We start from the raw sequence: 16,283 nt of genomic DNA on the forward strand, positions 1-16,283 counted from the left end.
CGCGGTTGCCTAGCTCCGTAGGGCAGCTCCAGGTCGGTTTGTCTAGCCGAAGACTGAATACCACTGGTGCCTGGCTCTGATTGATATGAAACGCAATTAAAATGAGGAAATAAAGAAACCACAACCATGTCATTTTTGGTGGCACATTTGAGATCTCTCCATTATTTTCTTCACCGATGTACATATAAAAATTTGTGATATAAGCTGTTATATTGGACTACTAATATACATAGTATATAGGCTATACATAACATGGATATATTTAAATATTCAAATGTCAGCTGGAGTTCGATTGTTGACAGCAACGCTGTTGACTTCAGCAGTTATTTCTTTCTTTGCTGCATTGTTCTGACTTCCTATGATGCTAATTTTCAGGCTGACAAATAGAAATAATTTGTTCAATTGGACTTGAGACATTAAAGCTCCTATTTCAAGGGCATAAAAGTTTCTGTTCTTGGTCGTATTACACCACTCCATGTCATAAAGACAAGAGGTGCAGCATCTAAATCGAGAATATTTAGGGGCATGGTTATTTAAATGACGATGATTTTCAGCCACCATTTATTGACACCCAATCATTCTTACACTGTGATTGGTGAGAAAAGAACATTTCATGACTCAGATGTGAACCCTATTGTACAATGATTTCTACACTTGAATCTGCTCTGTTTTCTAGGTTAGATTGGTAAATGTAGGCCATTGTATCAATGTTCTGGTGTTGGTGTTTGTTATCTATAGGTGGGGGTCCAAGAAAGCATTTTCACTGTAATGTGTTCTCATAAATGTTAAACGTGAAACACAAACAATAAACTTATGTAGACAGTATAATTTCTGGAAAAAAATATTATTATTATTATTATTATTATTATTATTATTATTATTTTAATAATGTTTTTCTCTTCTTTCAAATAGAATTTGTCACAGTTCTGGGTAATAAGCAAGTAAAATGTGGAGAAACCATGAGTCTTTGCTGTGAGGCAAACACAGAATATGTAACGGCAACATGGACAAAAAATGGCCAGAAACTGTGTTGTGTTCAAGACAAGCACTTTATTAAAAACAATTCAACAATGTTTTCCTTGAAAATTGTCAAAGTTGAAGAGGCTGATCATGGGGAATACACCATAAACCTGAAAAATAAAAAGGGTGAGATTTCATGCTCTGCCCATGTCACAGTTGGTAAGTAATATTTAATTACTCTATTAATAATTTACAACCCCATTTCCAAAAAAAAAAAAAAGTTGGGACTCTCTGTACAATGAAAAAACAAAAAAGTGATGATTTGCAAATCATGGCAACCCTATATTTCATTGAAAATTGCACAAAGTCAACATGTCAAATTTTGAAACTGGTAAATTTTATTGTTCTTTGAAAAATATATGCTCATTTCGAATTGAATGCCAGCAACATGTTTCAAAAATGTTGGGACAGGGGAAGCAAAATATTGGAAAAGTTGTGTAATGCTATTGCTTGCTTGATTGATTAATTAATTAAATAATTTAAAAAAAACCTGGTGGAACATTTAACAACTAACAAGATTAAATGGCAATAGGTCAGTCACATGATCGGGTATAAAAAGAGCATCCATGACAGGCAGGGTCTATCAGAAGTAAAGGTGGGGAGGGTTTCACAACTCTGTGAAAGACTGTGTGGGCAAATAATACAACAATTTAAGAATAATATTCCTCAAGATAAAATTGTAAAAAAAAAAAATGGGGATCACATCTACAGTATATAATATCATTAAAATATTCAGAGAACCTGGAGAAATCTCTGTACAAAAGGGACAAGGTCAAAAATCAACATTGGCTGCCCATGATCTTCTGATGACAATTCTGTCATCAAAATCACTGCATGGGCTCAGGAACACTTCTGAAAAATATTGGCGTTGAACAGAGTTCAACGCCAAACAAACTTACATTTGTGGATGCAGCAATGAATAACTTACATCAACTGACATCAATGACATCTTTCTCAACGAAGGCCTTGTTTATTTCAGGAAGACAATGCCAAACCGCATTCTGACTGTATTACAACTGCATGGCTCTATAGTAAAAGAGTCTGGGTGCTAAACTGGCCTGCCTGTGGTCCAGACCTGTCACCAGTTGAAAACATTTTATATATTATGAAGTGCAAAATATGACAAAGGAGACCCCAAACTGTTGAGCAGCTGAAATTGTATATCAGGCAAGCATGGGACAACATTTCTCTTTCAAAATTACAGCAAGTAGTCTCCTCAGTTCCTAAACATTTACAGAGTGTTGTTTAGAGAAGAGGTGGTGGAACACAGTGGTAAACATGCCCCTGTCCAAATATTTTTGAAGCATTGCTGGCATCAATTCCAAAATGAGCATATATATTTTTCAAACAACAATAAAATTTCTCAGTGCCAACATTTGATGAAACTGAGAAATCTTTTTATGATTTTCAATGTAATAACAAGGCTTCCAGGCAGCACAGTAGTGCAGTGGTTAGCCATGTCACCTCATGGCAAGAAGTTTCTGGGTTTGAACCATGCAGCTGACTGGGGCTTTTCTATGTGGAGTTTGCATGTTCTCCCCATGCCTGTGTGGGCTTCCTCTGGGTGTTCCGGTTTCCTCCCACAGTCAAAAGACATGTAGATTAGGTCAGCTGGCAAATCTGAAGTCCTGAAGTTGGCTGGGATTGGCTCCAGATTTCCTTTTGACCCTGATGGATAAGCGGTATAGATAAGGGATGGATGGATATAAGGTTTCCATGATTTGCAAATCATTACAGTCTGTTTTTAATTTATATTTTACACAGCATTCCAACTTTTTTGGAAATGGGGTTGTACTTTCCTTGTATATTTCTCTGTATTAAAATAAAATTCATTACTGAACATCGTGATCTTAATAGTAAGTATCACAAGTACCAAATGCCACAGTCAATTCCAAATAATAATAATAATAATAATAATATATATATATATATATATATATATATATATATATATATATATATATATATATATATATATATAAAGTGTATGTTTAAGAAATGCCCATGCTCTGGTTTTCTACAGTATAAAATTATTGAGATGCTCAATAATACCAGGTGTTGTATGCGTATGCTATCAGACTGTTCATGTTTATCTAAATATACAAATATGTACCTTCCCTTTGTTGTGCTCCTAAAAAAAGGCATGTATCTTTACAGAACTCAAGAAGTGGAGGTATGTGGATTTCAAGTAAGTGAGTTTAATTCTTCAAATACCTGGTAAATGTTAGTGTTACTGCACAAGACAGTAGAATAGTGTGATATAGCTCCACTTGCCAGTTCTAACCACAAAAAAGTTGTCACCAGTCCCTATGATTTGGAAATTACTTCTACAGTGTGATCTGTGGTGAACTGTGTTATTCATAAATCTTACGTGTGTGTGTGTGTGTGTGTGTGTGTGTGTGTGTGTGTGTGTGTGTGTGTGTGTGTGTTTTGCAAAAGTATTCATCCCCCTTGGTGTTTGTCCTGTTTTATTGCATTACAAGATGGAATTAAAATGGATTGGGGGCGGGGGGTGGGGGGTTAGCACCATTTGATTTATACAACATGTCTACCACTTTAAAGGTTCAAATTGTTTTTTATTGTGACACAAACAATGATTAAGATGAAAAAAACAGAAATCTGGAGTGTGCATGGGTATTCATCCCCTTTCGTATGAAAACCCTAAATAAGAGCTGGTCCAACCAATACACTTCTTAAGTCACATAATTATTTGATTAATATCCGCCTGTGTGCAATCAAAGTGTCACATGATCTGTCATATGATGTCTGTATAAATCAACCTATTCTGGAAGGACCCTGACTTGGCTACACTCTTAAGCAAGCAACATGAAAACCAAGGAGCACTCCAAACAGGTCAGAGACAAAGTTATGAAGAAGTATGGATCAGGGTTGGGTTATAAAAAATATCCCAAACTTTGAATATCCCAGGGAGCACCATGAAATCCATAATAGCAAAATGGAAAGAATATATCACCACTACAAACCTGACAAGAGAAGTCCGCCCACCAAAACTCACAGCCCAGGCAAGGAGGGCATGCATCAGAGATGCAAGAGCAGGACAATGACTGTAACCGTACTGCGAAAGCTACACTTGAGTGGTTTAAAGGGAAACATTTAAATGTCTCAGAATGGCCAAGTCAAAGTCCAGACCTCAATACAATTGAGAATCTGTGGCATAACTTAAAGATTGCTGTACACCAACGCAACTCATCTAACTTGAAGGAGTTGGAGTAGTTTTGCCTTGAGGAATTGGCAAAAATTCCAGTGGCTAGATGTACTAAGCTAATAGAGACATACCCCAAAAGACTTGCAACTGTAATTGCATCAAAAGGTGGCTCTACAAAGTATTGACTTTTTTTTTTTTGGGGGGGGGATACCTGTGCACACTCCAGATTTTTTTTTTAATCTTAATTATTTTTTGTGCCACAATAAAACAGCAATTTTCACCTTTAAAGTGGTAGGCATGTTGTGTAAATCAAATGGTACTAACCCCCAAAATATCCATTTTAATTCCATCTTGTAATGCAACAAAACAAGACAAACGCCAAGGGGGACGAATACTTTTGCAAGACTCTATCTATCTATCTATCTATCTATCTATCTATCTATCTATCTATCTATCTATCTATCTATCTATCTAAGGCACACCCCCAAGTAATGACAGTAAAGGATTTTTGTCGTTCTCTGTGACAAAATGCTTATTTTAATAAGAATAGCCAAAATGAATGATCCAGACCTCCTGAAGTCAATGCAAAGCTTTTCAACTTCTTTAAATACTATGCTGTATAATTTAAATTATTCTGGGCACAGCTTGGGGCGGCACGGTGGTGTAGTGGTTAGCGCTATCGCCTCACACATGGATTAAAGCAAAAAAAAATTATTTGACTGAAAATTTACGGGGGGTGGGGGGGTTATGGGTGGATTTCGATGAAATTCTACGGGGGGGGTTATGGGTGGATTTCGATGAAATTCTACGGGGCGGGGTTATGGGTGGATTTCGATGAAATTCTACAGGGGGGTTATGGGTGGATTTCGATGAAATTCTGAGAATGATTAACTTAGAACTGATAACTTTATTATCAATTAATTAATGGATTAATATATTCAATTTATTGCACTTTCTTTCTATTGCTTCCGTATATTATTTTTTTGTGGCAAACCACACAAATGCAAGCGCCTGGAATGTTTAGTTTTTTGCACCATGAACTAAATGGCTTTCCGTTTTCACCTATTTCGTACAGTCAAGCCCACCTCCACTTGTTTTACACCTTTATCGATGGCAGACACATCAATGCCTTCTTTAAGGCCAAGTTTACATTAGACCATATCTGTCTCGTTTTCTTCGCGGATGCACTGTCCATTTACATTAAAACGCCGGGAAACGGGAATCCGCCAGGGTCCACGTATTCAATCCAGATCGTGTCTGGTCCGGTGCTGTGTAAACATTGAGAATACGCGGATACGCGGATACGCTGTGCTGAGCTCTAGCTGGCGTCGTCATTGGACAACGTCACTGTGACATCCACCTTCCTGATTCGCTGGCGTTGGTCATGTGACGCGACTGCTGAAAAACGTCGCGGACTTCCGCCTTGTATCACCTTTCATTAAAGAGTATAAAAGTATGAAAATACTGCAAATACTGATGCAAATACTGCCCATTGTGTAGTTATGATTGTCTTTAGGCTTGCCATCCTTCCACTTGCAAGTGGTAAGTGATATGCGCTGGGATCACACACACAGCGGCTCAGTCCCGAATCACTGCTTGTACACTTCACTCGCGCGCTCTGTGAGCTGCGCAGGGCCGGAGTGCGCACCCTCCAGAGGGCACTCACTGTTCAGGGCGGAGTGATTTGGAGCGCAGGATGCCTGCGGAGCTGAGCGTATCCGTGTATTGGTGTTGCTGTGTGCACACTAATCGATTTAAAAACCGTTAATCTGATGATCCGCTGATACGGTCTAATGTAAACCCCACCTAAAGCGCATCCATGCTGCCGAAACCAAAAGCAGAATGACATGCTCCTCTGTGCTCGACGTCAATATAGAAAAAAGTTTGGATCTTCGCTTACATTAAAATTAAAATTATAATTTGACCTTACTTTGTGTTGAATACGACTTTAAAAACAATTCACGATTTTATTAAGAGAAATATTGTGGCCAACACGAGTGTTAAGTTACCTAAAAGATCGCATGAAGTTTGCGTTCATTCTCATTTTCCTCCATCATTTCATAGGCCAGAAACAGATGTTTTGATGTAATTTAACTTGGTAGGCTATGATTATTATTTAACCGTAGTCTTCTAGACATTTTGACTGTTTGGGGCATTGAACGCTGTATGATTTTCAGGGAATAAAGTTTAGCGCATGTCGGAACATCATTGCGCTCGCAGCCTCCAACTCCTCAAACGTGATATATTGTGATATAATGTAGGCTATAAGGCACGATTCTAACATACCTTACACATTGGCCTAACGAAAATAATAATTGTTGGGGCGTCTGCTGATTTGTTAGTTATAAATTTAGGTCTAATTACTTCTGACAGTCTGCAAGCATTGCACCATCGGGTCTTCAAGTCTGGCTGAAGCAGAGGAGCGGGCTTTCCGGGGTTTATTTTTTCGTTGTTTTTTTTTTTACATGCTCTATTTCTATATGTCCAGGTTTGAACTAAGTCATTTTGGCAAGATTTAATTTAATACAAAACAGAAATGGTCAGACACAAGCACGCCAAGCGGTCCGTGTATCATCCGATCATTCAAGTATTCCATTCAATCTGGAAAACGAAAAACAAAAAAATCACTCAATATTTCGTTTTCCTGTTTTTCTGTATGACCAAAAAATGAGGGATTGGTGTTTGTTTTCCTTTTTCCAACTCAAAACAGAACAAATAATAAACAGGGAAACCAAAACGAAATAATAACTCTAATTTACGATTATTGATTTTGTCTATTCCCCACGCTACATTAGCCTTCCCATGATCCTCAGCGACAGTCCATCATCATCTCTGCATCTATGAAACAGAAAAATTGCATGTGCATGTATATATCAAGTAATTTATTCATACATCCTATTCATTTAATATATTAAGCTGATGATCTCTTAATTATTATTATCTCAATATAATAGTAATCTGTACTCGAGTTGAGGGGGGATGGGGGGGGGATGCCATCCCCCCGGAATAAAAAATGGTCAAAATCATCCCCCCTCCCTTCCCTTGAGCAATTTTATCAATAAATGTGGACATTACTTCTATTTAACATTGGAATTAGAAATGCCATTCCACGTAGCTTTGCTGAAACTGAGCATACAGTAAGCTACCGCGAGAGAGGGCGCACGCAAGCGAAGCGTTTGAGGAGGTGACATTCAGTTGGGGTTCCGTTATTTTTTATTTCATTCGGCATCAGTGACAGCAGCGGATTGCAGCATCATGGCCAAGCGGAGTGGACAGCAAGACCTAAGCAAGCTCGGATTTAAGATTGCACGAAAAAACATTTCAGGAGGTAAGTCAAGAGTTACGAATATCAGTCCCACTTTCTGTGAGCCCACCATCATGCTGTAAAGTTACCGATATGGAGCCTAATTTGTGGGCGGCGGATAACAACACAGCTATCATAATGAATGTTAGTTTGGAGTCTATCCAGCTATCGATAGCTTACTCAGGTTCATGTTAGCTTTGATTTCTTGTATAAGGCCATTAATTTAATCAGCCTGGACGTTCGTTTGTTATTCTTCAGGCAACAAATTCTATTGACTTGATATGAAAAGATTCAGTTGTTCATTTACATTGCCTGCTGAGGTTTTAATAAATTATTTACCAAACGATTTAAAAGGAGCCTACCATGACTATGAAGTTACACTTCAAATTGCACTAGTCATGGTAGGCTCCTTTTAAATCGTTTGGTAAATAATTTATTAAAACCTCAGCAGGCAATGTAAATGAACAACTGAATATTTTCATATCAAGTCAATAGAATTTTTATTCAAAGCTGAACATTGGGAACATTGAATTAAATACAGAGGTAGGTAGGGAACCAATAAGCTAAAACAAGCAACAGTAAATTGTAAATCTTCAGTTCTTCAGCTGTTGGTTCTCCTGCTTGCTCCTGCTCCTGTATTGTCTCACACTCCGGGTCCTCCAGCTCCTGTCGCACTGTGTTGCAGTTGCTGCTGACTGTCATCTGGAATAAAGAGCAGTGGATAAGATAATTTAATTAAATATAATTATAATGGGGTGGCACGGTGGTGTAGTGGTTAGCGCTGTCGCCTCACAGCAAGAAGGTCCTGGGTTCGAGCCCCGGGGCCGGCGAGGGCCTTTCTGTGTGGAGTTTGCATGTTCTCCCCGTGTCTGCGTGGGTTTCCTCCGGGTGCTCCGGTTTCCCCCACAGTCCAAAGACATGCAGGTCAGGTTAACAGGTGACTCTAAATTGACCGTAGGTGTGAATGTGAGTGTGAATGGTTGTCTGTGTCTATGTGTCAGCCCTGTGATGACCTGGCGACTTGTCCAGGGTGTACCCCGCCTTTCGCCCGTAGTCAGCTGGGATAGGCTCCAGCTTGCCTGCGACCCTGTAGAAGGATAAAGCGGCTAGAGATGATGAGATGAGATAATTATAATGTTATTTCTGATTTATTTATTATCTGAACGAGGATTTGAGCTTTGAAAAATGACCGGATTCTTTCTGTAACGTTGATTCCCGCTGTTATCTAGGTCACGTGACACCTTAACGTTGACGGTTACCAAGGAGCTGCCTTGGATACTTTGATACTTTGCTTTGATACATAGCAGCACTTTGATACATACTGGATACAAGCTAGCAAAATGAGTTAAAAGCAGGCATCTTTGGAAAGTTTCTTTGGAAAGGGGAAAGGCCCATTGAGGAGACAGAAGAAGAGCCGATGACAAAGAAAAAGAAAGCTGCATTTTAGCAGACACTGTCAAGTCCTACACCAATCCTGCTCTGCCTTACATGTTGTGACCGGCTCTCTAATGAGGCAATGAAGCCTTCAAAACTGCTAGTGTCGTTAATTTTAGCCTTCCTGTCTTGAATAACACTTTTTGTTGCCTGAAGAATAACAAACGAACGTCCAGGCTGATTAAATTAATGGCCTTATGCAAGAAATCAAAGCTAACATGAACCTGAGTAAGCTATCGATAGCTGGCTAGACTCCAAACTAACATTCATTATGATAGCTGTGTTGTTATCCGCCGCCCACAAATTAGGCTCCATATCGGTAACTTTACAGCATGATGGTGGGCTCACAGAAAGTGGGACTGATATTCGTAACTCTTGACTTACCTCCTGAAATGTTTTTTCGTGCGATCTTAAATCCGAGCTTGCTTAGGTCTTGCTGTCCACTCCGCTTGGCCATGATGCTGCAATCCGCTGCTGTCACTGACGCCGAATGAAATAAAAAATAACAGAACCCCAACTGAATGTCACCTCCTCAAACGCTTCGCTTGCGCGCGCCCTCTCTCGTGGTAGCTTACTGTATGCTCAGTTTCAGCAAAGCTACGTGGAATCGTCTCGTCTCGTCTCGTCTTCTTCCGCTTTATCTGGGACCGGGTCGCGGAGGCAGCAGTCTAAGCAGGGAAGCCCAAACTTCCCTTTCCCCAGACACCTCGGCCAGCTCCTCGGGAAGAACACCGAGGCGTTCCCAGGCCAGCCGAGAGACATAGTCCCTCCAGCGTGTCCTGGGTCTTCCCCGGGGCCTCCTCCCGGGGGGACATGCCTGGAACACCTCCCCAGGGAGGCGTCCAGGAGGCATCCGAAAAAGATGCCCGAGCCACCTCAGCTGATTCCTCTCGATGTGGAGCAGCAGCGGCTCTACTCCCAAGTGACTGTGCTTCTCACCCTATCTCTAAGGGAGCGCCCAGCCACCCTGCGAAGGAAACTCATTTCGGCCGCTTGTATCCGCGATCTTGTCCTTTCGGTCATTACCCAAAGCTCATGACCATAGGTGAGAGTCGGAACGTAGATCGACCGGTAAATTGAGAGCTTCGCCTTTTGGCTCAGCTCCTTCTTCACCACAACGGACCGGTAAAGCGACCGCATCACTGCGGAGGCTGCACCGATCCGCCTGTCGATCTCACGCTCCATCCTTCCCTCACTCGTGAACAAGATCCCGAGATACTTAAACTCCTCCACTTGAGGCAGAACTTCTCCACCAACCTGGAGAGGGCAAGCCACCCTTTTCCGGTCGAGAACCATGGCCTCGGACTTGGAGGTGCTGATTCTCATCCCAGCCGCTTCACACTCGACTGCAAACCGCCCCAGTGCATGCTGAAGGTCCTGGTTTGAAGAAGCCAACAGGACAACATCATCCGCAAAAAGCAGAGATGAAATCCTGTGGTTCCCAAACAGGATTCCTTCTGGCCCCTGGCTGCGCCTAGAAATTCTGTCCATAAAAATTATGAACAGAACCGGTGACAAAGGGCAGCCCTGCCGGAGTCCAACATGCACTGGGAACAGGTCTGACTTACTGCCGGCAATGCGAACCAGACTCCTGCTCCGTTCGTACAGGGACCGGACAGCCCTTAGCAAAGAGCCCCGAACCCCATACTCCCGAAGCACCCCCCACAGAATATTACGGGGGACACGGTCGAATGCCTTCTCCAGATCCACAAAGCACATGTGGACTGGTTGGGCAAACTCCCATGAACCCTCAAGCACCCTATGAAGGGTATAGAGCTGGTCCAGTGTTCCGCGACCAGGACGAAAACCGCATTGTTCCTCCTGGATCCGAGGTTCGACTATTGGTCGAATTCTCCTCTCCAGTACCCTGGAGTAAACCTTCCCTGGGAGGCTGAGAAGTGTGATTCCCCTATAATTGGGGCACACTCTCCGGTCCCCTTTCTTAAAAAGAGGGACCACCACCCCAGTCTGCCACTCCAGAGGCACTGTCCCTGACCGCCACGCGATGTTGCAGAGGCGTGTCAACCAAGACAGCCCCACAATATCCAGAGACTTGAGATACTCAGGGCGGATCTCATCCACCCCCGGTGCCTTGCCACCGAGGAGCTTGCAAACCACCTCAGTGACTTCGGCTTGGGTAATGGACGAGTCCACCTCTGAGTCATCAGCCTCAGTCTCCTCAGCGGAAGACATGACGGTGGGATTGAGGAGATCCTCAAAGTATTCCTTCCACCGCCCGACAATGTCCCCAGTCGAGGTCAACAGCTCCCCACCCGCACTGTAAACAGTGTTGGCAGAGTACTGCTTCCCCCTCCTGAGGCGCCGGACGGTTTGCCAGAATTTCTTCGAGGCCGACCGATAGTCCTTCTCCATGGCCTCCCCGAACTCCTCCCAGTTCCGAGTTTTTGCCTCCGCAACTGCCCGAGCTGCAGCACGCCTGGCCTGCCGATACCCGTCAGCTGCCTCGGGAGTCCTGGAGGTTAACATGGCCCGATAGGACTCCTTCTTCAGCTTGACGGCATCCCTTACTTCTGGTGTCCACCACCGGGTTCGGGGATTGCCGCCACGACAGGCACCGGAGACCTTGCGGCCACAGCTCTGAACAGCTGCGTCCACAATGGAGGTAGAGAACATGGTCCACTCAGACTCAATGTCCCCCGCCTCCCTCGGAAGCTGGGAAAAGCTCTCCCGGAGGTGGGAGTTGAAGACCTCCCCGACAGAGTGCTCGGCCAGACGTTCCCAGCAGACCCTCACCATACGTTTGGGCCTGCCAGGTCTGTCCAGCTTCCTCCTCCGCCAGCGGATCCAACTCACCACCAGGTGGTGATCAGTTGACAGCTCAGCCCCTCTCTTCACCCGAGTGTCCAAGACATAGGGCCGGAGATCAGATGAAACGACTACAAAGTCGATCATCGACCTCCGACCTAAGGTGTCCTGGTGCCACGTGCACTTATGGACACCCCTATGCTCGAACATGGTGTTCGTTATGGACAAACCGTGACTAGCACAGAAGTCCAATAACAAAACACCACTCGGGTTCAGATCGGGGAGGCCGTTCCTCCCAACCACGCCCCTCCAGGTGTCACTGTCATCTCCCACGTGAGCATTGAAGTCCCCCAGTAACACAATGGAGTCCCCAGTCTGAGCACTCCTCAGTACCTCTCCCAGGGACTCCAAGAAGGCCGGATACTCTATACTGCTATTTGGGCCATAGGCACAAACAACAGCAAGAGCCCTCTCCCCAATCCGAAGGCGCAGCGAGGCGACCCTCTCGTTCACTGGGGTAAACTCCAACACATGGCGGCTGAGCTGGGGAGCTATAAGCAAGCCCACACCAGCCCGCCGCCGCTCACCACGGGCGACTCCTGAGAAGTGGAGAGTCCAGCCCCTCTCGAGGAGCTGGGTTCCAGAGCCCAAGCTGTGCGTGGAGGTGAGCCCGACTATCTCTAGCCGGTACCTCTCAACCTCCCGCACAAGCTCAGGCTCTTTCCCCCCCAGCGAAGTGACATTCCATGTCCCAACAGCCAGCCGCTGTGTCCGGGGATCAGGTCGTCGAGGCCCCTGCCTTCGACTGCCACCCAATCCACATTGCACCAGTCCCCTACTGCTACCTCTGTGGGTGGTGAACCCACAGGAGGTCGGGCCCACGTCAGCTCTTCGGGCTGAGCCCGGCCGGGCCCCATGGGCAAAGGCCCGGCCACCAAGCGCTCGCATACGAGCCCCAACCCCGGGCCTGGCTCCAGGGTGGGGCCCCGGCTGCGTCATCCCGGGCGACGTCACGGTGCTCGGATTTCTCTCCATAGGGGTTTTGGTGAACTGCTCTTAGTCTGGCCTGTCACCTAGGACCTGTCTGCCTTGGGAAACCCTGACAGGGGCATAATGCCCCCGACAACATAGCTCCTAGGATCATTCAAGCACACAAACCCCTCCACCACAATAAGGTGGCAGTTCAAGGAGGGGAGCTACGTGGAATGGCATTTCTAATTCCAATGTTAAATAGAAGTAATGTCCACATTTATTGATAAAATTGCTCAAGGGAAGGGAGGGGGGATGCCCATTTTAGAGGGGGGATGATTTTGACCATTTTTTATTCCGGGGGGATGGCATCCCCCCATCCCCCCTCAACTCGAGTATACAGATTACTATTATATTGAGATAATAATAATTAAGAGATCATCAGCTTAATATATTAAATGAATAGGATGTATGAATAAATTACTTGATATATACATGCACATGCAATTTTTCTGTTTCATAGACGCAGAGATGATGATGGACTGTCGCTGAGGATCATGGGAAGGCTAATGTAGCATGGGGAATAGACAAAATCAATAATCGTAAATTAGAGTTATTATTTCGTTTTGGTTTCCCTGTTTATTATTTGTTCTGTTTTGAGTTGGAAAAAGGAAAACAAACACCAATCCCTCATTTTTTGGTCATACAGAAAAACAGGAAAACGAAATATTGAGTGTTTTTTTTGTTTTTGGTCATACAGAAAAACAGGAAAACAAAATATTGAGTGGTTTTTTTGTTTTTCGTCTTCCAGATTGAATGGAATATTTGAATGATCGGTTGATACACGGACCCGAAGTACATGGGAATGTATTTTGCCAATTTTGACAGCGCATGTTTTTTTAATGCCGCACCGTAGACAGCGAACGTTTAAACATGATCAAACATAGGAAATGAACGACACAAAGCATGGCTCAAAAACAAAAAAGTTAAATAAACCCTGCTGATAGTTGATGGTGTTGCAACACATCAGTGTTATAACCAGAGGTGGAAAAACCCGGGTGCAGAAAGTAAAAACCCTGCCACGTTTTTGCTCCAGCCAATTCAATGAACCAGCTGATCCTAATTACCACATCCCCTAAGCCAGGTTGATGAGCTAATTGGTGAAATCACCTGTGTTGAGAGCACAGGCAGAAGGAAAACTTAAGCAGGACTTTTACTCTGTCAATCCAGTTTTTCCACCTCTGGTTATAACCCAATCTCTACCCAACCACCCGTCATTTTAATTCTCCTCGGATCAGCACCAACCTCACATTTGGCCTAGTCTGGCTATCACAAGACCATATCACAAGTGAAATATGGTCTGGAATCCGCCTATTGAATTTCTCGTAGGGGAGGTGTGGTTTACGATTGTCAATGGCCATTTATTGGACATTGCGAATGTCTATCATTTGGCGTATACGTAGCCCATGGCCAATCATGGCAGTTGTACCCGGTGACGTAGTTAGAGCGACAAAGAAGACGAAGAAGAGAAGGAAAGAGAAAGAGAAGGCAAAACAAAAATAGGAAAACAATGGCACCGAACGATTACTGCTCTAAACTATTCAGAACAGTGTCTAAAGCTTGATCGAAAGTTTGGTTCGTATCGCTCGCTGCCATGTTAAATGTGATCCGTAAACAGTCCCAAATAAACTACAAGCTTCCGTTTGTCGAGTAGTATGCGTCACCGTCTTTCCACCCCTCCCCACTCTCTGATTGGCTCCCTAACTCAGGCGAGCCTTTAGACCAGGGGTGTCAAACCTGATCAATAAAGGGCCGTGTGGCTGCAGGTTTTCATTCCAGCCATGCAGCAGCACCCTGATTTGGCTTATTCAATCAACTGACACACCCACCCTTTAATTAAGGGTGGGTGTGGCTGCAAGTATTTGACTGTGTGAAGACAGTTCAGTTGATTGAATGAGCCAAGTCAGGTGTGCTGCTGCATGGCTGGAATGAAAACCTGCAGCCACAAGGCCCTTTATGGATCAGGTTTGACACCCCTGCTTTAGACCATAGTTTCCATGCTGTCTTTTCAGATCGGAACGATTGTGCAAAGCAGCATGGGATTTCCCAGGCTACATTTGGCCTTGGGAGAGTTCAGTTGATGGAAAACTTTAATCCATGCCTCACAGCAAGAAGTTCTGGGTTCGAGCCCCGTGGCCGGCGAGGGCCCTTTTGTGTGGAGTTTGCATGTTCTCCCCGTGTCCACGTGAGTTTTCTCCGGGTATTCCAGTTTCCTCCACAGTCCAAAGACATGCAGGTTAGGTTAACTGGTGACTCTAAATTGACTGTGAGTGTGAATGGTTGTCTGTGTCTATGTGTCAGCCCTGTGATGACCTGGCCACTTGTCCAGGGTGTACCCTGCCTTTCGCCCATAGTCAGCTGGGGTAGGCTCCAGCTTGCCTGCGACCCTGTAGAACAGGATAAAGCGGCTAGAGATAATGAGATGAGATGAGATAGGCACAGCTCCAGGTTTTGATCCTGAACTTGGTTTACTGTTTGTGCAGAGTTTTGTATTCCCCCCCCCCCAGTGTTTTGTATGGGTGTACTCCAGGATTTCCAATTCTCGTCTACCTCCCAAAAACATGCTAGTTGGTGGATTGCTGACTCAAAATTGCTCCTAGATGTGAATGAGTGCGTGCATAGTGCTCTGCAATGGTATTGTGTCTCGGGTTAGGTTCTGGATGCATTACCATCCTAAGTTGCTTGGAAAGATAACTCATCTCATCTCATTATCTCTAGCCGCTTTATCCTTCTACAGGGTCGCAGGCAAGCTGGAGCCTATCCCAGCTGACTACGGGCAAAAGGCGGGGTACACCCTGGACAAGTCGCCAGGTCATCACAGGGCTGACACATAGACACAGACAACCATTCACACCTACGGTCAATTTAGAGTCACCAGTTAACCTAACCTGCATGTCTTTGGACTGTGGGGGAAACCGGAGCACCCGGAGGAAACCCACGCGGACACAGGGAGAACATGCAAACTCCACACAGAAAGGCCCTCGCCGGCCCTGGGGCTCGAACCCAGGACCTTCTTGCTGTGAGGCGACAGCGCTAACCACTACACCACCGTGCCGCCCGGAAAGATAACTGAATGAATAATTATTTCAACATGAGAATTTCAAGAATTGGATTGATCTGATTGATCTAAAAAATAAATAAATAAATAAATAAATAAATGCCCCAAACTGATGGCTCTGAATCTATCAAAAGCATGAGACTTGCAAATGAAGAATACATAACACTGAATGATCTCAACAAAATGAAGTAAGCTTGAGGAGCTTATTTATCTCATCTCATCTTGCATTATTGAATGTCAAGTTTGAGCAATGACTGTTACTTCCTTGTCTCAGGTGTTTGTTTTTTTTTTTTCCAAGCCTGTGCCCTCAGTTTCTGGTATTCTGCTGTTATAGAACATCTGCAGAAGATCTGATGTGTTGTGCATTCAGAGATGCTTTTCTGCTTACCACATTTTTGAAAAAAAAAATCAGTACACAGCAAAATCCCCAGTGTTGAATTAACACCCAGAGTGTTGATTTAACACCCTACTGTGTTTATATAGGTCCAATTGGACACAAATTAACT

General features: G+C 44.0%; 1 protein-coding gene across 2 annotated transcripts in view; it reads left to right on the forward strand.

Moving 5' to 3' along the window:
- The window catches only part of LOC132891543 (interferon-induced protein 44-like), a 92,253-nt gene that overhangs the window by 61,295 nt on the left and 14,675 nt on the right, over positions 1–16,283 (forward strand). For both annotated transcript variants that reach the window (XM_060929226.1, XM_060929228.1), the window contains exons 4-5: positions 913–1,179; positions 3,178–3,208. In XM_060929226.1, the coding sequence (XP_060785209.1) occupies positions 913–1,179; positions 3,178–3,208 (298 nt within the window). The remainder of the gene's footprint in view (positions 1–912; positions 1,180–3,177; positions 3,209–16,283) is intronic.

This window comes from Neoarius graeffei, chromosome 9 (genome assembly GCF_027579695.1).
Source record: "Neoarius graeffei isolate fNeoGra1 chromosome 9, fNeoGra1.pri, whole genome shotgun sequence".
Taxonomy (NCBI): domain Eukaryota; kingdom Metazoa; phylum Chordata; class Actinopteri; order Siluriformes; family Ariidae; genus Neoarius; species Neoarius graeffei.